The sequence below is a fragment of the Rana temporaria genome, chromosome 7, assembly GCF_905171775.1.
Source record: "Rana temporaria chromosome 7, aRanTem1.1, whole genome shotgun sequence".
Taxonomy (NCBI): Eukaryota; Metazoa; Chordata; class Amphibia; order Anura; family Ranidae; genus Rana; species Rana temporaria.
This window is the reverse complement of record NC_053495.1, coordinates 42,324,554-42,348,793: the sequence shown is the minus strand read 5'-3', so window position 1 is coordinate 42,348,793 and position 24,240 is coordinate 42,324,554. Positions and strand designations below refer to the sequence as shown.

The window sequence follows — 24,240 nt, the reverse complement described above, 5'->3', positions numbered from 1 at the left end:
ATGTGATTACGGGTGTCAGCGGATGAACATCCGCTAAAACCCGTAATTTGTCCGCCTCCGCAAAGATCCGCATTTGCGGACGGAAGAAACCCTTTTTTTCTTCCGTCTGCCTTTTCGGATCGGATCGTGTTCGTCCGATCCCCCCTAGGGGAGAGCGGAGGAAACACAGGGCGGTCCCTGCACAGCTGCCAGCTCAGTGGGGATTTTACGAAGGATCCCCGCTGAGCTTTGCGGACACACGGAGCGGATAATTACTGATCCGCTCCGTGTGAAAGGGCCCTAAGTGTTCTTTGGCCATAATGTCAGGTGTAGGACATATTCTAATTAGCACATTTGCAGCTCTCCCAGAAACACAAACATAAGCTGGCCATACATCAAAAGAAATTCTGAAAAATTGTTTGCCAGTGCATTCGAACTTGCCATCAATGAGTCAATTGATTTTGTTTGAAAGTCCCTAAAATTTACTGCTACTTGAATAGAATCTCAGATATATTAAACAGTATCGTGTACTTAGAACATGCGCATTACTATATGGACATATTTTCCAGAATGAAAAAAACAGTTCTATCCTAATTACCGTATATACTTGAGTATAAGCCAAACCGAGTATAAGCCGAGGCACCTAATTTTACCACAAAAAAATGGAAAAACTTATTGACTTGAGTATAAGCCTAGGGTAAGAAGGCAGTAGCTACTGTAAGCGGAAAAGAGGGTCAACAATGCCCATTTGCACGCCTCACTGTGCCCATTTGCACGCCTCACTGTGCCCAACTTCACTGTGCCCATTGCAACCTCCCTGTGCCCATCCTCACTGTGCCCATTGCAACCTCACTGTGCCAATCCTCACTGTGCCCATTACAACCTCACTGTGCCCATTACAACCTCACTGTGCCTATTACCTCACTGTGCCCATTACAACCTCACTGTGCACATTGCAGCGTACCTGAAATTATTGTCCATTGTTTAAAACTCGCGGCTTTCTCCTGGTCCTGTCCTGTTCTGTGATAGGCGTTTGTTCAGTGTTCCGCCTATCACGGACGTTCTTTTATCCTCGGACAAGAGAAGGTCCATGATAGGCGGAACACTGAACACAGTGTCTGCTGAGAAACTGAAAAAATGGACGCCCAAGGTACACTGACTCGAGTATAAGCCGAGAGGGGTATTTTCAGCCCTAAAAAAGGGCTTAAAAACTCAAATAAATCTGAAGTTTTGTTAGTTGAAACTTTGGAAACATTTTGTTTAGACTGGTGGTCTTTAATGAGCCTGTAGTTGTTAGTTCTCACAATGAATGTTCAGAGTCAGTAATAAATCATTACTGAATGGCAGTACTTGAAGATGTCCATATTCAGGCTTATAATTGCAAATGTTTTGTTTATTGAAACCTTTGGATGAGTAGACTATATATGAAAGGGTTACTTTCCTAAACTTTTGCACATCAGATATTCTACTAAATGTCTTCTTGGCCATTGCTGTGGATAACCTGGCAGACGCGGAGAGCCTAAACACTGCTCAGAAAGAGGCAGCAGAGGAAAAAGAGAAGAAAAAGAGTGCAAGGTACTGTAGGTGACCGCGATATTGTGTCAATCTCGCTCCCTTTCTCGGCGAGATTAACCACCTACGAGCCCCGTCGCGGGAGCCAGCGACGCGATGGGAACAAGCCGTCATAGAAGCGACGGGGATCTGACTTCGATTCCCGCCAATTCTAGCCGCGGCGTTTGGTATGAGGGGGAACTCCACGCCAAATTTTAAATAAAAAAACGTCATGGGTTCCCCCCTAGGGGCATACCAGGCCCTTAGGTCTGGTATGGATTGTAAGGAGAACCCCCTACGCCGAAAAAACGGCGTGGGGGTCCCCCCACAATCCATACCAGACGCGTATCCAAGCACGCCGCCCGGCCGGTCAGAAAGGAGGGGGGACGAGCGAGGGCCCCCCCCTCCTGAGCCGTACCAGGCCGCATTCCCTCAACATGGGGGGGTTGGGTGCTCTGGGGCAGGGGGCGCCCTGCGGCCCTCCCACCCCAAAGTACCCTGTCCCCATGTTGATAAGGACAGGGCCTCTTCCCGACAACCCTGGCCGTTGGTTTTTGGGGGCTGCGGGCGGGGGGCTTATCGAAATCTGGGAGCCCCTTTTAATAAGGGGGCCCCCAGATACCGGCCCCCCCACCCTAGGTGAATGAATATGGGGTACATTGTACCCCTACCCATTCACCTGGAGGAAAAGTGTAAAAGAAAATAAACACACAACACAGGGTTTTAAAATAATTTATTAGTCAGCTCCGGGGGGGTCTTCTCCGCTCTCCGGGGGGTCTTCTCCACTCTCCGGGGGGGTCTTCTTCCATCTTCCCCGCTGTCATCTCAGCGCTCCCCGGTTCTTCTCCCGCTCGCTCTCCGGTGCCTTGTTTGGGGCTGGCTGCCGCTATCTTCTTTTTAGCTCTATTACTAGTGGCGGCGCAGCCCGCTCGCACCGATTTATATAGGCCTCTTATGGTGTCACATTTCCATTATGGGACCCACGAGAGCTGCCGAGGGACCCCCATAAGAGGTGGATCGGGGCCACTCGAACTGCACAGTCGAAGTAAGTATGACATATTTGTTATTTATTAAAAAATACTGAAACCTTAAGGCTGGGTTCATACGATCACTGCATCCGTCGCACAGCAGGGGTCCGGTGCGTGCTGGTTCACCATTTCAGGTCTGATTTCAGCCTGAATTTTGGGCTGAATTCGGACCTAAAACGCACCAAAAAAAGCACACGTTTTTCCTGCACACCGTACCGGACCTGCTGTGGAGATATGTGAACTGACTCCATAGAGAGCCAGTCACATTCTCCTGCTATGGAAATTGGATGCGGGGAAACTCGCATTCAATTCGCATAGGTGTGAACCGAGCCTTAGGCCCCGTACACACGACAGAGGAACTCGACGTGCTTGGCACGTCGAGTTCCTCGTCGAGTTTTGGGATGAAGCCGCCGAGGAGCTCGGCGGGCCGCCTTCTCCCATAGAACAACGCGGACAACGAGAAAATAGAGAACATGTTCTCTATTTTCTCGTCGAGTTCCTCGGCGGCTCCATCGAGCCAAAACTGTACAGACGACAGAGTTTCTCGGCAGAATCCGGGTTTTGACCGAGTTTCTCGGTGAATTCTGCCGAGAAACTCTGTCGTGTGTACGAGGCCTCAGTGTCACTTTAATTGAACAAGCTGAAATTAGAAGCTGATTGGTTACCATGCACCAGATTTTGCACTCCCATAGATTGATGCATTTTGTCTTTAACCCCACCCTTATTTTTTAATTGAAGCAAATTGCAATTCATTTAAATCTCTTCTAAGTGGCATATTAAAAAACAAAAAACTTTGCAGCTCTCATTGCATATCATTTATATTATTTATCAGCTTGTAATTAGAAGTCATAATGACTACAAAACAGATCCCAAAGAAAGTGCGCTCTTCCAGGCCGCTGTCCCCCTCTGCTGTGACCTTATTCTGACTGTTATCTCCGGAGGCTGAGGTAATCTCCTCAGAGACTCGCTGGGGCTATACACGGCTGAACTTGATAGGAATTACACAGCTTAGAAGCAGCGTGTAAATGATCTGCTCTGATTTTTCTTTTCCCCTGATCCGCAGGTGGGAATAATGGTATTAACCGACTTCCCGCCTCAGGTTTGCTGTATCGCAAAACAGTAAACGGTACCTGTGTCTTGTAGTGGTTATTTAGCTGAAGTGTCACTGAGAAGGGAAAATGACACCTCCTGTGACTTGTATAGATGATTATTGTAATTATCATTAATTTACTAAGTGCCAACCTATTCAGCAGTGACATTTCTAGCACCCACTATTTATATCAGCTAAAGCTGGAGCCGCATCAAAGAAATCCAAAGTGCAATATGTATCTTAATTTCTGACTGTAGATCTGAATCGCTGCGCTTACTAGGAGCGCTAATTTGGCTCCTTGTTATAACACAGAGGGGGGAATTTATCAAAACTGGAGCAAACTGAATCTGGAGCATGGCAACCAATCACATACCTCCCAACTTTTTGACATGGGAATGAGGGACACCTATCAGCAAAAGTATGCAGGCATAGGACACACCCCTTGCCGCGCCCCCTTAAAGGAGAATTGTACAAAAAACAAGATTGGTTAAACCCACAAGTGCTTTTTTTTTACCACTACAGTGGAACCGAGTAACGCGGTTAACGAGCATTTCGCAATACGAGCATTTTTCTTTAAATCCTGACTAGGTTTACGAGTGTTGTCTCACAAAACTAGCAGGATTCAAGCCAAAGCGGTGTGTAGTACCACGTTTGGCCTCGGGGGGGGGGGGCACCGGAGCCATTTGAAAATGCTCAGAAAACCTTGGAAATACTCTGGGCCAGATTCAGATACAACGGCGTATCTTTGAGCGGGCGTAGCGCATCTCATATGCGCTACGCCGGCGTAACATAGAGAGGCAAGTACTGTATTCACAAAGCACTTGCTCCCATATGTACGCGAGCGTTACGTAAATGGGCCGGCGTAAGCCCGCATAATTCAAAGTAGCAAGGCAGTGGGCATGTTGTATTGTAATGAAGCGTGACCCTGTGTAAATGCATGGCCGATTGAACGGCGCATGCGCGCGCATGCTCAGAATCACGTCGCAAATACTCCCTAAGATACGTCGGCTCAATGCTTTCGACGTGAACGTAACTTACGCCCAGCCCCATTCACGTACGACTTACGCAAACGACGTAAAATACGACGCTGTTCCAACGTTTCCGACGTCCATACCTTTGCATTACTTGCGCCTCATATAGCAGGGGTAACTTTACGCCGGACGTAAGTCTAACGTAAACGACGTAGCTAAATCCGACGGGCGCAAGTACGTTCGTGAATCGGCGTATCTAGGTCATTTGCATATTTGACGGAAGCGCCCCTTGCGGCCAGCGTAAAAATGCACCCAAGATACGACGGCGTAGGAGACTTACTTCGGTCGTATCTTGGCAAATTTCAGGCGTATCTAGTTTTAAGAATACGCGTATAGATACGACGGCGCACATTTGGACTTACAATGCAATGGAGATACGCCATCGTAAGTCCTTTCTGAATCCGGTCCTCTGTTCCCAAGGTTTTCTGAATTCAGTCAAGCTGTCCTCGGGCCTTTCCGAGTGTTTCTGAGGCTCTCCACCGCCCCCTCATCTCTGGCCACATGCGGTATTGCATGCCATTTTCATTTCCATTGACTTCTATGGGGAAACTCGCTTTGATATGCGAGTGCTCTGGATTACGAGCATTCTCCTGGAACGGATTATGCTCGTAATCCAAGGTTCCACTGTACTATTCTTTTATATTGGCTTTTGGAATGTACAAATGCAGTAATTTAGAAATTGGATGAAAGGTTTAGCACTGGAAAACACTTTTTGATAGATAAACAGTGCCTTTTGTATACATCTATATAGATCAGACCAAAATGAGGGACACATTAGGAGGAATGAGGGACAGAGGGACAAATCAGGGACAGTCCCTCCAAATCGGGGACAGTTGGGAGCTATGCAATCAGCTTCTACCTTCTGCTGGTTTACTTAAACTTTGAAATGAAATCTAAAGGCTGATTGGCTGCCATGCACATCTGCTCCAGATTCTGTCTGCACCAGTTCTGAGAAATCCCCCCCCCAGAAAATGTGCACAAGACTACCAGGAAGAACGAGTCCATACATTTTAAGAGCACCTGTCATTTTAGATCCATCATGGCAGCGCTTCTTAGCGGGCATCCACTCACCTGCTGTCGCTAACGTCCCTCACCTTGTTGTGTCACTGCTGCATCACCAGCCATCCCATTAAAGTGAATTGGACTGTCGGTGAGCCAATAGCGGGTCAGAGGAGGAGACACTGTAGGACAGAGATGACAGTTGCTCTTTAAAAATTATGATTTAGATTTAAGACAAATGAAGAAGGTGAATCTCCCCAATGGGAACACAGAGAGCAACAAACACCTAACAGGGGTTCTTACTAATCTTCACTGCATTTAGATAAAATACAATTATTTTGACTAGAGTTACTTTTATGGCATTTCAATGTATATATACTTTAGCTAGAAGTAGAGATGCTGAACGTTATCCATATAGATCTGTCTGTACAATTTTACTGATCTCTGTACTTTGAATTCATTAACACTGCAGTGTTCTTTTGACTTTTTTTGTGCTTTTGAGAAAAAATATAATAAACATAAATCACATTTGCAGGAAAGAAAGTCTGGAGAAACGAGAGGAAAAAAAGGCAGAAAACGAACGTAAAAAAGCAAATGATGCAAAGGTAAGAACACTGCTTATGATTAACAGGAATCCTGAAGTGTATCAAGGAGACCTTGAAGAGCGACCTCTCAACCCTCACAGTGCTATTCAAAAGCAGTGGCCAGGATACTCACCAAGTGCTCACACTTTCAGCAGTGCCAGTTGGAATGCCCTCTTCAAGTAATTAAAACCTACCGGACCCTGGTGTATAATTTAACCACTTAAAGGGTAACTCTTCTTTGCAAAAACACTCCAAATCTGTCAGATTGCGAGGACATCTCTTGTGCACAGTCCTCTTCAGATCACCACAGATTTTCAATCGGATTCAGGTCTGGGCTCTGGCTGGGCCATTCCAAGACTTTAATCTTCTTCTGGTGAAGCCATTCCTTTGTTGATTTGGATGTTTGCTTTGAGTCGTTGTCATGCTGAAAGATAAAGTTCCTCTTAGACCCCATTCACACCTCCGCGACAAAACGCCGGACGCTCGTGCCGCTGGAGGGGAGAATTCCCATTGCTGTCTATGAGATGGTTCACATCTCATAGACTGAAAAAAAGTCCCGGACCCTTTTTTTCAGGCGGCATTGGCGTTCAGCCATACAAAACAATGGGAAGGCTTTGTTGAAAAAAATAAAAAAAGTTACACACTCGCGGCAAAATACGCCGCGTACGCGGCGTATCTTGTCGCGGAGGTGTGAATGCAGCCATGTTTAGATTTCTAGCAGAAGCCTGAAGGTTTTGTGCCAATATTTACTGGTATTTGGAACTGTTCATAATTCCTTCTGCCTTCACTAAGTCCCCTGTTCCATCTGCCCCAAAGCATGATGCTGCCACCAACATGCTTCACAGTGGGTATGGTGTTCTTTTGGTGGTGTGCAGTGTTGTTTTTGCGCCAAACACGACACTTTTAGAATTATGGCCAAAAATTTCAACCTTGGTTTCATCAGACCATAACACTTTTTCCCACCATGCTTTTGGGGGACTTTTCCAAAATTTAGCCAGGCTTGGATCTTGTTTTGTAAGAAAAGGCTTCCGTCTTGCCACTCTACCCCCTTACCTGGTAAAGGGCCTGGTATGGAGTAGAGGAGGACCCCCGCCATTTCTTTAAACATTTTTTGCTCGGCTAAAACTGTTCGCCCAACTCTAGTTACCACATACTGTATGAACCAGGAGGAAATTGGGTCAGTAATTTTTTGTCTGTTTTTTTTTTTTTTTCCTTTTAGGTAAAAGTTGATGAAGAAAATGATGAAGAAAATCAAAATACAGAGCCAGGTAATATAAGTAATACAATGGGGGTTATTTACAAAAGGCAAATCCACTTTGCACTACAAGTGCAAAACTACAAGTAAAAAGTGCACTTGAAATTGTACTGAAAGTGCACTTGGAAGAGCAGTCGCTGTAGATCCGAGGGAGACATGCAAGGAAAATAAAAAACAACATTTTAGCCTGCACATGATTGGATGATTAAATCAGCAGAGCTTCCCCTCATTTCAGATCTACCCCTCAGATTTACATCGACTGCGCTTCCAAGTGCACTTTGTACTTGTAGTTTGCACTTGTAGTGCAAAGTTGATTTGCCTTTCGTAAATAACCCCCAATGTCTGTTGTGAATAGTCAGATTGAAAGAAGGCACAATACCATTGAGTTCATCCAATAAAAAAATAACAATAATTTAAAAACCTGTATATATAGAGCCCTAAGCCCACAGTTGATCCAGAGGAAGGCAAAAAAAAAAAAAAACTTATAATGCATGGGCCAATTTGTTCTAATGGATGTTAAAAAAAAATCCTGATCCGAAGGAAATTGGATATTCCCTGGATTAACAATCTCTGGTGTTATTACCTATAAATGTTCCACAAACTTCCACTGCTCACCATTATTGGCTGTCACCTCACTGATTTGTTTCGGATTGCCTGCGGGAGTAAGTGACAATGTGCTCACAAAATTAAGAGTGCACACAGCAGCAAGCTCCTAGTTCAGCGCTCCCTAACCTTTTTTTGCACCAAGGACTGAGGGGGGGGGGGGGGGTTTACTGTGCAAGGACAGTTGAGTGAGTCAGTCCTCAGCTCCCCATCACATTACAGCACAGTCCCCCTTTATATCAGTGTCCACAGTTCCCCTTTACGTCACAGTTTCCATTTTTGAAGCAGTTCCACGGTACCCTCAGTTCCCCTTTTACATCACAGCCCGCTTTACATTATAGTGCCCCTTTAAAGTACAGTCCCATTTAAATTACAGTGCCCATTTATCATGTAGTCCCCTTTACATTAATGTAATGTGCACTTAAATGTAAAGGGGGACTGTAATGTAAAGGGGACTGCACTGTAATAGGGCACTGTAATGATTACATCACAGCCACCCCCAATTATAGTGCCCCTTGTATTCATGCCCCCCTTTTTTCTCTAAACACAGTGCCTCCTTTCACTCTCTGCCTCCTCTGCATAGTCCTACCTTTGACAGGGCAGAGACAGGATTCAGCCTGTTTGTCGTCTTCATGCCATCCTATTAGCAGGGCAGGGAGCACAAGGAGCTGCTCAACTTACCATATTAACAAACGGGTAATTACCCACTTGCTAATATGAAAATACACCCGTTCTCTGTGCATAAACTCCAGCTCCTCCCACCCCCTGCTGTGATAGGTTGACACTGTGCAGTGGAAAAGGAGACACAGGCATGGCCGTACATCAGGAGATGAGTGGTGGCCGTGGTCTGTGATAGCCCTGTCTGGACCGCGGTCGCTGCTCAACTCCCACTGTGTGGCCTAGTCATCAACAGGCCACAGACCGACTCCAGTCCACGGCCCAGGGTTTAGGGAACCCTGTCCTAGTTCACATCTGAAACATAGAATATTGAATTCCCTGCAAAGATTTTAGTGTCAGCCAACAATAAATTACTAATACCAAATGACAGCTAGTTAAGGCGGAACTAAAGGCGGAGATACTCACCTTTCCAACGGTCCCTCCGGCATTGGCATCTTCTCCTGTATGCCGGTGTTCAGGCCTCTTCATTGGCCGTCAAGGGATGATGTCATGTCAATGGTACAGCTGCTGTAATCTAAGCTGCGCATGTGCAGCTCAGTTTTCATTCCAGGGATCGCTGTGGTCAGACAGGTAGGTAGGTGTAGTTTATTACAAAAGAAACATTGCTCGTCTCCTCTCAATAAACTTCCGCTCCAAGGTAAATTGAACTTTCTTACTTAAGATGCTTTCACCTTGCCCATGAACGGCAAAGTGACAGTGACTCTGCAAACGCCTCCCCCTGACTTCCCTAATCTTACATTCCTTACCTTACTTGTTACTGCAGATGAAGAGGAAGAAGAAGAAGAACCAGAAGTACCAGCTGGCCCTCGTCCCCGGCGGATGTCAGAGCTGAACATGAAGGAGAAGATTACCCCAATTCCAGAAGGGAGCGCTTTCTTTATATTCAGCAACACCAATCCGTAAATAGATTGCCTTGCTTGTCAGTCTGTCTGTTCTGTATGTGGGTATAAATAGATAGACTAGGATATGGGTACAGGATGAAATATGATTGTACACCCTCTAGCATTTGTATTCAGTATTTCCAACCCTTATGCTATTCATACATGGCTCAAATTTCAGCCAATTCCTGGATCAGCTAAAATCTGAACTGTGGGTGGCCCTGTCACCACCACCTAGGTCATTAAATCGTGATCAGAGAGTTGAAAGAGCCCAGCAAAATATTATCAGCTGAGCAGGAGCCGCAACTGTCAGAATACAATAGCTGGCAGGGGAAATCCCTCCATCCAAGCTGTTTAACATGGATGGGGAAATCTGCTGGGTTTTCTCTTTCAGCCCACGGGGTTCACACTTTCTATTTGTCCTCATTTAGGCCTCATGCACACTGGATTTTTTTTTTAATGTTTTTACAGCAGCTGTTTTTGGCAGTAGATGTTTTTTTCTACAGTCATTAAACTCTCCATCGTGTTATCCAATGTGTCCATGCATGCACAGGCTGTTATCAGCAGTTTTGAGCAGTGGCATTTTTGAGCAGTAAAAAAAAAACAGACGTTTTTCAGCTGTAAAAACGCTCTAACGCTGATAAACGTTCAGAAACGTCGCTCACCACCATTTTGTAACGTTTTTGATCCATTAAAAAACGCTAAAAAACACTAAAGCCGTGTACACGCGATCGGTTTGTCCAATGAAAACAGACCGATGGACTGTTTTCATCGGACAAACCGATCATGTGTGGGCCCCATCTGTCTTTTTTTCATCGGTGAAAAAAAAAGAACATGTTTTAAATTTTTCCTATGGATAAAAAAACGATAGAAAAATCCGATCATCTGTGTGGAACTCCATCGGACAAAAGTCGACACATGCTCGGAAGCATAGTGTTGTACGTCACCACGTTTTGGCATGATCAGATTTTTGACTGATGGTGTGTAGGCAAGACTAATGAAAGTCAGCTTCATCTGATATACGAAAAAATCCATCAAATTCAATTTTGTCAGATATCCGATCGTGTGTACAGGGCTTGACGCAGAAAAACACTAAAACACTAATAAATGCTAAAAAACTGCATTGCAAAAAAGTTGAAAAACTCACTGCAAAGCTACTGGCATTTGTATACCGTTATTTTAACGTTCAGTGTGCATGAGGCCTAAAAGAAAAAGAAAATCCCACATTTTTGGTTGTCCCCAGAAAAGTAATCGAGGGAAACTCTTCCAATGGAGATATTAGTTCTGGTGACCTGGGGGTTCCCAAGGGATTTCTTCTCACTTCCTGTTTGGCTATGGAACAGGGAGTGAAGGGAAATCCCCAAAATGGGACCCAGATGGCGAAAAATAATCTGCCTGGGGTTACAACCCTTCCTTAGAAAAAAAGACCAAACAAGGAAAAACACTGCACTAGATAAATATAAAAGTGAAAAAATCCCCACAGTGATGATGGGATGTAAGCTGCCAGTACCAAAAAAATGTGAATACCAAATTTTAGACAATAAATAAAAAAAGGTACAGTGCTAAACAAATAAGCCGTGACAGACCTGATAAGTGAACATAGGTGTACAAATAAAATTGTGTTTAAAATATTCAAAACCAACCAGTGATGAAAAAGGAAAAAAGGAAAAATTTAATAGTGAATAAAAAGTCCCACATAAATGATTGAATCAATAAATCATGAAAGAAACAGTCCTTAAAGTGTAATAAATAATGGTGCACAGAGTTGAGTTTGTGAAAAGAGGGATCTTTTTCCACCAATAAGACACCCAAATAGTGGTATTGTAGTCTCCTTACCAAAGGTCGATGACCGCTATCACATCGGTCTTTCTAAGCACAGGGGTTTAAAGTCTCCCAACAGACTCTCTACAGATGGTTTGCAAGCACAGGATGGTGTCTTAATGTCTCAAGAGATGAAAAACAGAGAGAGACTCCATAGCCTAATACTGCTTAACAAAATATTTAATCTTCTAAAAGTATTGCACTCAATTAAGCTGTTAAAATGTTGAGGTCAATACAACATAGAGGGACGCTGCGTCTCCTCAAGGCTTTTCCTGTCTGTTAAGCTCCGTATCAGTGTACTCAGTGTAAAGAGGCATAATGATGTCAGCTGGCCACACCTACGCGTTTCGTCATCAAAAGGACGTCGTCTGGGATAGCCTTTCTCTCTGTTTTTCATCTCTTGAGACATTAAGACACCATCCTGTGCTTGCAAACCATCTGCAGAGAGTCTGTTGGGAGACTTTAAACCCCTGTGCTTAGAGAGACCGCTGTGATAGCGGTCATCGACCTTTGGTAAGGAGACTACAATACCACTATTTGGGTGTCTTATTGGTGGAAGAAGATCCCATATTTTAACAAACTCAACTCTGTGCACCATTATGAATTACACTTTAAGGACTGTTTCTTTCATCATTTATTGATTCAATCATTTATATGGGACTTTTTATTCACTTTTCATTTTTTCCTTTTTCATCTTTTTTTTTTATATTTTAAACACAATTTAATTTGTACACCTATGTTCACTTATCAGGTCTGTCACGGCTTATTTGTTTAGCGCTGTACCTTGTTTTATTTAAAACCCTTCCTTGCTCTATCCAAAATGAAAAAAATAAAAAAGTCTACTTTTAATATGATATAACAGATTTCATACTGTTATCTTGTAGAGTTATGCCGCGTACACACGATCGTTTTTTGGCATGAAAAAAAAAACGATGTTTTTCAGCATGTCCAAAAAACAAAGTTTTTCCAACTTCATCATTAAAAACGATGTTGCCCACACACCATCTTTTTAAAAAAATGATGAATAAAGCGCGGTGACGTACGACACGTACGACGGCACTCTGAAGGGGAAGTTCTGTTCGCCTTTGGGCTGTTTTTAGCTGATTCCTTGTTAGTAAAAGACGATTTGCGCTTTATTGTCTGTTACAGCCTGATGAATGTGCTTACTCCATTATAAATGGTAGTTTTACCTGAACGAGCGCCCCCGTCTCATAACTTGCTTCTGGGCATGCGCGGGTTTAAAACGTCGTTTTTGCCCACACACGATCATTTTTAACAACACGAAAAACGACATTTTAAAAAATGACGTGAAAAAATGCAGCATGTTCAAATATTTTTTTGGTCGTTTTTCAGAAGCCGAAAAACGATGTGAAGCCCACACACGATCATTTTAAATGACATTTTCATGCCGAAAAATTATCGTGTGTATGCGGCATCACCCTTGTGCCCACTTTCTGTAGTTTTAGAATTGAAAGTACTAATACACCATTGGTCTGAGGTGCTAAGTGGGTGTTTAGGACCCCAAATTCTAGTTAGCTATTACTTTCTGATCTGTGATTGTGAATTTATGTTAAATTCAGGCCACGGGGAAAGTGGGAGCCAAGATGTTCACACTGGAGAAATTCACATGTATTTTTTTTATTTAGGATTCGAGTGGGCTGCCACAAACTCATAAACCATCACATATTCACCAACCTCATTCTGGTGTTTATCATGCTCAGCAGCGCGTCCCTAGCAGCCGAAGATCCTATTTGCAGTACTTCCTTCCGTAATATAGTAAGTATTGTTATGTTAATCCAGTTTATTGCCGGCAATGTTGTTTACAAATTGTTAATGTTTAACCTCCTATCATTTAATTAATGCCTTTCAAACCCGAATTGCTAAATGTTTTAGGAACTCATCAGAGGTGAAAATAATTGAAAGATCACCTTACCCAAAAGTGTGATATCGGTCAAATTCTTTAATAGTGAGCCCTCTCTGCCATAATTCCTTACCTCTTTTTCCTTTCCATCTGGGAGTTGTGGGTGTTCGCGACCACCTTTATGTGTTCCAGCTCTCCCTGTTTTGTTTCTCATAATATAAAATAAAACATAAGTCCAACCGAAATAGAGATGGAACCTAATATCTCACCAATAGAGTCCCTGAGGGCCCATGTAGGCATGTGTCAACGTGTGTTGTGTTAAGGCAACCCATTAATTTTGAATCTGCTGCCAGAGCACAAGAATGGATAAAGAAATAGACATGCAGCAGATTTTCGAACACAACATCATGTTGTACACTGCAATGTATGTGTGTTGGAGCTGCATTGCCTTAGCTGTTAAGATTTGTTGGACCGTGGTGGCAGTTGGTGGGGTTTAGCTATAAAGTCGGTCCCCAGTAACAAAATCAAACAAAATCAGAAAGGGGCAGAAAAGAGGCTTTATCGGCCTCTGTGTTTAAAATGCTTTACTGATCTCAGGAGTTTGTTTAGATAGACCTAAAAGGGGTTGTAAAGGTTAGTTTTTTTTTCTAAATAGGTTCCTTTAAGCTTGTGCATTGTTGGTTCACTTACCTTTTCCTTCCATTTCCCTTCTAAATGTTTTTTTTCTTTGTCTGAATTTCTCACTTCCTGTTTCTCTTCAGTAAGCTTTCCCCCATCATCCGAGCTGTTCTGGCTGGGGGTTAGTCAGCCAGAACAGCTTACTGAGGAGGAACAGGAAGTGAGAAATTCAGACAAAGAAAACAAAGACATTTTTTTTTTAGAAGGGACATCAAAGGAAAAGGTAAGTGAACCAACAATGCACTAGCTTAAAGGAACCTATTTAGAAAATAAAAAACAAACCTTTACAACCCCTTTAAAGGATACATTAAGGTCTTTAAGAGCCTACAGAGTATTGTACCTGAGATCAGCAGATCGTGGGTGCAGTGCCAGGCTCCTGCAGACTCTTAGTAAAGCTGTTTGCTCGTACCTCCCGTATAGGCAGACTGTTACTGGAGAGCAGGATGATCAGTGAACTTTGAGAGTGCTCATCCGTGCCCTCGCAGTTCATTGAGACCTGCAGTTGTAGAACTCTATAAATGAATGACGCGGCAGTGTCTGCGAAGCATGGCCGTGCGGTTTTCAAATTGTGATAGCGGGTGCGGGGAGCAGAAACCTTGCCCACTGTCACAATGGGGGGGGACAGCGGTGCGGGGGGAGGTTGCTGAACATTTAACATGCTACACCATAAAGTGGAACTGCAGTAATTTTTTTCATCTCTTAAATCCTCTGCCCTTGTTGTTTTAACTTTGAATAGTAAATTAAAAAAATTCTGCCAGTAAATACCGTATACAGCCCACTTCCTGTCTCTTGTCTGGTAAAAAGCCTAGGCTTATGACATCATGCACAGCTCTCTCTCTCTCACTCTCCTGAGAGTTTTCCAGGAAGGGAGGGGGATGAGTCGTAAGAAGGTCAATGAGAGCTGCAGAGCTGGAGGTGTGCCTCTGTGTGTCTGTGTAAATCCAGGAACTGAACAGGCAGCAGCTTCAGCTGCCCACAGTTAAAATGGATGCAGCCAAACTCAGTGGAGGGAGATTTCTGCAGCATATTTGGCTAATACAGAATCACAATATATATAAAATAATATGCAAAGTGGTTGGAGGGATTAAGAATGGCAAAGATGTTTTTATTACAAATTATGTGAGCAGACTGCAGTTTAAATATGGGTGTAACATGTAACATATTCAGAAAGGTGAACTTTTCCTTTAATCATGTACAAAGAGATGGTTTATTTTTCACTTTAGTGCTGTCATTTTGTAACTTTTAATCTTAGCAGAAAACAGTGAAACATGTTGGTAGGTCATAGCTGACCTTTTGCAGGACTGAGCTAGCGTAGAGTCAGAAAATTCACTTGGTGCACATTAACAATTCGAAATCTATGTGTCCCACACAGCTCACAGTCCTGGCAGTGCGCTAGATTCATTACCAATTAATTGAGGAGCCGCACTGAGCCTTCTCCCGCTGCTACGCTAAGTACTTCGGTTTCTGGTTTGATTAAGTCAGAAATAGCTTGTGTGACCTTTGTTATAACACCGCAGGGGGCAACAAAATCAGAGCAGTAATCGTTTGGGCAAATGGGCTAGGTCCTTAAAGCAGAACTCCGGCCTTCCATTCAGTCTTCACAGTTGTACAGGCTCCTCTCCTGTACTGAAATTTCTTACTTTGATTCATGAACTGTAAACTTCTCACAGTGTGCATTAGAAGCTGAAGTAAATAAGATTTCTCGCTTTCTCTGGCTGGGGGACACCCAGCACGCCCCCTAGACGGCCGGGAAGCCCAGGACATCATATGACGCCAACCCAGGATGTGAGATCGCTCCTGTGGACGTCATATAACTATGGCTGGGATTGGAAGTGGTTAAAGATGATTGAGCCCAAGGATTGTCCTGAACTTCAATTCCCCGACACCTCTGACACCCTGGGTTCAGACATTTCTAAATGACAATATGATTATACAGGGTGGGCCATTTATATGGATACACCTTAATAAAATGGGAATGGTTGGTAATTTTAACTTCCTGTTTGTGGCACATTAGTATATGTGAGGGGGGAAACTTTTCAAGATGGATGGTGACCATGGCGGACATTTTGAAGTCGGCCATTTTAAATCCAACTTTTGTTTTTTAAATAGGAAGAGGGTCATGTGACACATCAAACTTATTCGGAATTTCACAAGAAAAACAATGGTGTGCTTGGTTTTAACGTAACTTTATTCTTTCATGAGTTATTTACAAGTTTCTGACCACTTATAAAATGTGTTCAATGTGCTCTCCAGTGACATGCAGCGAGTGCTACGCTGTGGGCTCTTGCTGAATGAAGCTAGGACAGCCACTGATGTTTCTTCATTAGTGACAGATTTCATGCGTCCACATTTTGGCAAATCCAACACTGAACCAGTTTGACAAAACTTAGCAAAAAGTTTGCTAACTGTAGCATGGGAGATGGGTGGTCTCGTAGGCTGTCTTGCATTGAAATCTGCTGCAATGACCTGATTACTGCATTCACCAGACATCAACACAATTTCTATCCGCTCCGCATGTGTTAACCTCGGCGACATGTCAATGGCTGTAAACAAAGAGAAACTTGTAAATAACCCATGAAAGAATACAGTTACATTAAAACCAAGCACACCATTGTTTTTCTTGTGGAATTCTCAATAAGTTTAATGTGTCACATGACCCTCTTCCTATTGAAAAAACAAAAGTTGGATTCAAAATGGCCGCCATTGTCACCACCCATCTTGAAAAGTTTCCCCCCTCACATATACTAATGTGCCACAAACAGGAAGTTAATATCACCAACCATTCCCATTTTATTAAGGTGTATCCATATAAATGGCCCACCCTGTACAGACACCAGACTATGACACTGTAATCAAGTGTTTTTTTACGGTTATGCAATCAGACAAATCAGCAAAACGTGGCCTAGGCAAATATGTTGTTAGTATCAAACTCTTAGCACACCTAAACAGGAGAATTATGAATGTATAGCTTCAACAGAATGAAGGGCAGCAACCAGTAACTTGAATAAAGCCTATGGCCACAGGTAGAAAAGGAAAGGAGAATGACCGTCTTTATGTCAGACTACTCCCTTTTGCCTCCTGACGCCACAACCCCAAACTAAACACAGATACACAAGAATATTACAACTGATTACACAAATCTAATACCCTGATTTCTGAAAAGACTTCCTTATTAATATGGGTAGGTATTGTACTCAACGTTCCTTAGGTGGGGGGGGGGGGGGTCAGGTAGAGGAGTCCTTGTGTTGAAAATGTTCTGTATCTTCAGCTAGCTTAAACAAGGGCCCAGGAAACAGGAAAGTTCCTTTATAATGACATCCCAATGCAAAGTGTCTCCTTATTAGAACTTTAGCAAACAGAACAAGGTAAAGGTGTCTGCATGCAGTGTGTCTTGGGGTGTAAAGAGGATGACCTCTTGCCCGCTCACCAATCCAGATGATGCCAGGCTCACAGGAATAGCGGGGAGATCCTGGAGCAGGCTCCTGAAGACTTTATCACGCCCTCAGATGGTCTTTTCCTGGATCCACAGTGCTGTTTTCTGGCCCCTAGATTAGTCATTTAAATTGGGGTTTGGGATTGTTTCAAACAAGGATTAAAGAGGAGCTATAGTTTTTTCTTTTTAGATGTACACATGAAAAAGGTCAGCTTAATGTAAAAGACCGTATGTAATATATGTTTAAAACATTTTTTTTTGTACTTTACATACATTTCTTAATTTTATATATAAACAAAAAAAAAAGTTCAGAACACATTAACCTTATTTGCATTGAACCCTATGGGAAAAGTTGCCTCGGTTCGCAACCAATTCGGTTTGTGATCAGAGTCGTTTCGCAAATTTAGTTTGTGAACCGAGGAATCACTGTATGTCTATATAAGCTGGCCAAACACTAGCAGAATTTCATAAAAAAATTGTTTTTTTGTGAAGATTTGTTTTATTTTCTATTAGTGGGGTCAAATCGCTGTTAATTTTCAACCTCAGTGATGATAAATTTTGAAGAAGTGGAATAGAAAGCTTTCTCAAACTAACACGTTTTTGGACGATAATGGGGGGGATTTACCAAAACTGGCGCACTCAGAATCTGGTGCAGCTATGCATGGTAGCCAATCAGCTTCTAACTTCAGCTTTGACAATAAAATCTGGATGCTAATTTGTTTCTATGCAGAGCTGTACCAGATTTTGCACACTCCACTTTTATTAAATCCCCCCAATGTGTTTTTAATTCAGGAAAGTCAATTTGTTCCAACATTAAATGCTACGGTAATAGTAAACGAAATTTTGAAGTACTTTTAAATTACATTTGTCAAGTCATCGCAAGTACTGAGAATTATTGTACAATACAAATGTTTATGCGAATATTTGTATGAATGTTCATACAAAAGGCTACTAGTGTATGGCCAGCTTTACTGTCTGTTCCACTGTGAAAATGTACTGTTATGTATTGATGTACGGTAAGTATTGGATGTCCACAGTTAATCCCCTGTTGGATTGCTTTCCCTGTTTCAAATCTACAGTATTATATGATTGTATCACAGCACCATGACACAATATACACACTAAGGCCTCGTACACACCACAGGACATGTCCGATGAAAACGGTCCGCGGACCGTTTTCATCGGACATGTACGCTCGAAGATTTCGGTCTGATGGCTGTACACACCATCAAACCTAAATCCCCGCGGACAGAGAACGCGGTGACGTAGACGACACTGATGTTCTCTATCGCGTGAGTTCAATGCTTCCACGCATGCGTCGAATCAATTCGACGCATGCACGGGATTTCGGTCCACTGGTTAGACGTACTAACCAGTGGGCATGTCCGACGGACAGCTCTCCAGCGGACAAGTTTCTTAGCATGCTAAGAAACTTTTGTCCGCTGGAAATCTGTCCGCTAGCCTGTACACACGATCGGATCTGTCCTCTGAAACTGGTCCGCGGACCAGTTTCAGCGGACATGTCCGGTCGTGTGTACGAGGCCTAAGGCTATGATTCAGATATAGGTTCATGAGCAGGGGCGGACTGACAACTCATAGGGCCCCCGGGCAATAGGAGATTATGGTGCTCCCGGGCAATAGGAGATTATGGGGCCCCCAGGCAATAGATTATGGGGCCACACAGTATACACACACACATACAGTATACACAAACAGACACACGGTATACATACACACACTGAAAAGGTACTGGAGGGGCGCGGCAGCTATAATCTTGGGATTTTTTTTTAAAACACAGATTTTTACATACTGTCCCTGGTTTTACTGAGGCTGGCAACCCTGATGGGGCCCCCTAGTGGCATGGGGCCCTCGGGCGGTGCCCGAATGGTCAATCCGACCCTGTTCACGAGTAAACAGCTGTGATGTAACCGGGTAAAATATCAGCATGTAATCTAGATCAGTTGGTGACACACAACCTTTCCTTTAAAAAAATCCTTCAAAAAACTATTCTGTGGAAACTCTATGTCAGATGGTGTTGAAGTGTTAACTGCTTCCTCTTCCTCCTCATGTGACCATGTTCAGGACTGGCAGTTGGCCACGTATAGCTGACCACTGCATCTTGGGAGGAGATCACATGCTCCAACTTACCTAAAAGGACCAAGTACTTACCAAAGCCCTTGGCAGAGCAAACGAAAGGCAGGGGAGGTCAGAATAAATGGGTGGGGGTTCTTTTTGTAAGTGATTACGACCAAGTCTTCAACAAAATAATTTCCCATTAAACTTAATGACAAGCTTTCTTTCTTAGTCCCAGCAAAAGGCAGTGATCCATTCTCAGCTTCTCTTCAAACAGATTACTCACTGTGCTCTTGTACCTTGCAGATTCTTGGTTACTTTGACTATGCTTTCACAGGAATCTTTACAGTTGAAATCTTCTTAAAGGTAAAATCATGTTCTTTTTTGATGATCAGAATGATGTCTGTGATAACCTATAACTCTTCTGTACCCTCAGGTGCTAGGATATGCAGATTATGTCTTCACTAGTATGTTTACATTTGAAATCGTTTTAAAGGTAACCTGGTTTGTGTGAAAATTGTATTTAAACCAGCAGTACAATTGTTTTTACTGTCTCTTTACAGACACTGGTCAGCGGGATTGTTGTTTTTTTTTTTCCTGCTAATTTTTTAAAATCTTTAGAATCCTTTTAATTTTTGCAGAAAAAGTGCTAAAATAGTAGGCATTGGCATTTATTTTTGCAACGCTATTTAGTTTGTACTGGCTCATGTTTTTAACGCTTTAAAGCCTGACTCCAGCCTAAATTTTTTATATTTTGAAGCAGGGAAGGGTTAGAGTCTCTGACAGGTTTATACTGCTGTCTGTGTCGTTCTTCTTTCTTCCTGTCAAGGCAGAAAGTCTTAACAGGAAAATTAAGTGATGGGTAATCTTATTAATGGGGACAGAATTATTTTTTAGTAGTGTGGATAGGGTTAAAATGTTTGACATTGGACATTTACCCAATATCTTTTATGGATGTCACAGGTAGAGTACCCCTAAGTAACAGACATAAATAAAAAGCCTGACACATGTTACCGGTAGCTTACCTCCTTTATCCAAAACTAAGAAAAAAAAAGTCATGCTTTAAAGGAAACACATCTAGACAGCCTTCTTAAAAGTGCTAGTTCCCTGAATCCCCCTATCATCCTCTGGCATCATTATTTTCTGAGACACTGATAGTAAACTAGTATGCACTCCAATTGTCACAGTCGGGGTAAGGCTCAGAAACCAATAGTTATGGCAGTACAGAGATTTATACCAACCAGCAGGATAAGTACACAAGCAGGTCACCCTGGCAGATAACGCGGGCTCAACCGAGACGCAGGGTCTAAGCACTAACTGGTCTTCACCAGATCTCCTGGTGGTGGAGGTGGGTTTTACAGTGTGCTAGTGCCAGGTTATGGACCTTAGGCTCTCCCCACCTTAAGCAGATGGAGAAAGTAGGAATCAAGCAGAAGCGTAGCCAGTAAACAAGCCGAAGGTCGGTAACAGTTGGCTGCAGGGTTTTTTCAAGCAAAAGCGTAGTTGTGAAAAACAAGCCAATGCTCAGTAACATATGGTTGTGAAGATATAGAAAAGGAGCAAGATATTGACTAGAGAGGAGCACAATAATCTGGCAACAGGAAGGGCAGAGCCATGGGTTAAATCAAGAAGTTCATGGGAGGGGCAAATGGTTCAAGGTTCATCAGAAACAAGAAACAAAGCAAGGTTACCCAAGGAATCAGGCAGGGAGCTGTCTAATATCTCAGATGGCATAGCGGGAAGAAATAGTCAGACGCCACAGAGGCTCAAGGTTCAGATCCAGATCTTGACACCAGACTTGTGACTTAACTCCTTTGATGTATACTTGTTCCACACATTATGAAGCCAGACAGTCAAGTTGACAGCCAGTGAGAATAGAATAGGAAAACAGATTAGTAATACTAAAAAAGAGAAACCTTATAAGAAAGTAACATACTTAGTAAAAATTGTAACACCTGTTACAATCACAGCTGGACTGAATTATTCTGTTTTACATTATTGAATCAAAGTTTTAAATAATTTCAGTTGTGTAGGTTTTTGTACTTAAGATGCATATGTCCCTTATGTAGCTTTTTTCTAATTGTGCAAATCTGACTCTTCGACCCCTTTCACACTGAGGGCGTTTTGCAGGCACTATAGCGTTAAAAATAGCACCTTCAATTCGCCCTTAACAGCTGCTCCTCACACTCCAGTGTGAAAGCCAGAGGGCGCTGGCAGGTGCCATAATCCGATGTAAACAGGCCCACGTTGGTTTACATTCGCCTGCCAATAGACTTAGGCCCCGTACACACGTCCGAGGAACTCCACGGGCAAAACACATCGTTTTGCTCGTCGAGTTCCTTGTGAAGCCGCCAAGGATCTCGGCGAGCCAAGTTTCCTCATTGACTAACAAGGAAATAGAGAACATGCTCTCTATTTGGCCCGACGAGATCCTCGTCGGCTTCCTCGGCCAAAAGTGTACACACCACCGGGTTTCTCGGCAGAATACGGCTCCGATCGAGTTTCTGGCTGAATTCTGCCGAGAAACTCGGTCGTGTGTACGGGGCCTTACATGGAACTTCTGATCAGGTCCACTGGAAGAACTGACAGCCAGACATGATTGGACCACCCGTGTGAAATGTTCTCTTTAAAGATATTTTTTTGTCATTTCTGACTAGTGCACAACTCTTTTTATTAGTGACAGCAAAGCTTGCTTTCTTGAAAATCCATCCTCCAAATTTTAATGTCAAGTGTTTGCTTTTTTGATGAGTGAAGGCCCGGTATACTAAAAATACAAGAACAAACATATTCTAGGAGACGGGCTAAAATGGTGTAACGTCACTTCACCATAATTTACTTTAATGGCGCTGTAGATTATATCTAGAAATAGCTCACTGTAAACATCTGCACAAGGATAATAAAGAAGATTCAGTAGATTAATTAATTGTTGCAAACAATGCTTCTTGTACTGTTGATTTAAATACTATTTTCTGTGTGAGTTTTGTTTGAATGGAGTGTGTTTATTCTGCACAATAAAAGCCAAGAGGCGTTTGTCTTTGACAGAAAATAATGTGTTTCTGGAGTTCTACACTGTGTGGCTGCATCTAACTCAACAGCTGAACATTTCCACCAAAACGACAGCTTACCAGAACAGTATCAATGGATCTCTTCCATAGGTTATTGTTTGCATCCTCGTGTCCAGAATCTGGCTATGCCCTGTTTATAAATGATAGAAGTGTGTCCAGTTCTCTCCATACATAAGAGGGGTGTTCATTTTCTTAGGGCGGTTCTTCTAGGCAATTTGCAGAAATGTTCTACTGAGGCACTCAAAGTCCAATACCCTTCCAATCAGATCAACACGAATGATTTTAATGAATGCATCTGAACCCCTAAACTAATCCTTAATTGTACAGATGATGTTCAGGACTGAATTGTGTCTCTCTTCAGCCTTGGGTACTGTTCTCCAATGGTGCCTAGGGCCATAGATCTTCAGGGGTGGTGCTTTCAAGCCATCGTTGGTGTTTCTGCCATTCAAAAAAATCATTCAGCCATTTAGGACTCCTAAAAACAGATTTTTGCATAGTCACTGAAAGATCAGGCAGCTTTAATTTTATGTAGATTGTGATATAATGCAAATGGTTACTGCTGTGACATTTTGCTTTTTTTTGTTACCTAGGTAGGAAATGTAAGTGCATCCTGTAAAGCACAGGTGTCAAACACGAGGCCTGCTGGCCAAATCCGGCCCTCCAGGCCATTTCATGTGGCCCTCGCACCTATTCTGCAGCTACAGGAGAGCTCCAGCCTTCCTCTGGTCCTACTCAAGACCCTTACTTTCTGCTTTCAAGCAATGTATCCAGCTTCTTCCCAGCAGCAGCATAAGGAAAGGGGGGTGCACTGTGATGTAAAGGAAAGTGGGGGACTTAACTTCTAATGGTGGAGTTGCTCTTGACATCTAATGTAAAGGGGAGGGGATGCGCTGGACATCTAATCTTAGAGATACAACCGGCCCTTTTGAGGGCAATCATAATGCTGATGCCGCCCATGAAGAAATTGAGTTTGACACCCCTGCTCTAAAGTATCTTGTGATGTCCTTCCTGAGACAGACCGAGTAGAGTGATACATGTGCGACGATGGTGACTTAAATGGGTGTAAAATGGCAATAAGGGGTAAAAGAGAGTAAAAAGACATCTTCCATGGCCAGACTGAGGGGGAAAGGACTGGTGTAGATGGAAATTTATTTTTAAAATGTATACAGGTATATTGGTGCAAACAATTGCACATACAAATTAAGAAGGAAAGTCAGCACATAAGTCAAAGTCATCAAAAGCTAATAAGGGTGGTACAATTCCATCACTATAACATTAGACTAATGCCCTGTACACACGATCGGATATCTGATGGAATCTAATCAGATGGGTTTTTTTGTCGGATATCCGATGAAGCTGACTTTAATCAGTCTTGCTTATACAACATCGGTCAAAAATCCGACCGTGTCCAAACGTGGTGACGTAAAACACTACGACGTGCTGAGAAAAATGAAGTTCAATGCTTCCGAGCATGCGTCGACTTGATTCTGAGCATGTGTGGAATTTTGACCGATGGACTTCCACACAGACGATCATTTTTTTCTATAGTTTTTTTATCCATAGGAAAATTTAAAACATGTTCTTTTTTTTTCACTGATGGAAAACAAACGATGGGGCCCACACACGATCGGTT

The 24,240-nt window shown here is 42.9% G+C and overlaps 1 protein-coding gene across 1 annotated transcript in view; it reads left to right on the top strand.

Annotated features, from left to right (window-relative positions):
* The window catches only part of CACNA1D (calcium voltage-gated channel subunit alpha1 D), a 462,312-nt gene that overhangs the window by 293,778 nt on the left and 144,294 nt on the right, over positions 1 to 24,240 (top strand). The window contains exons 16-21 of the mRNA XM_040359270.1: positions 1,440 to 1,554; positions 6,214 to 6,283; positions 7,482 to 7,530; positions 9,496 to 9,697; positions 13,144 to 13,273; positions 19,849 to 19,908. Of these exons, the coding sequence (XP_040215204.1) occupies positions 1,440 to 1,554; positions 6,214 to 6,283; positions 7,482 to 7,530; positions 9,496 to 9,697; positions 13,144 to 13,273; positions 19,849 to 19,908 (626 nt within the window). The remainder of the gene's footprint in view (positions 1 to 1,439; positions 1,555 to 6,213; positions 6,284 to 7,481; positions 7,531 to 9,495; positions 9,698 to 13,143; positions 13,274 to 19,848; positions 19,909 to 24,240) is intronic.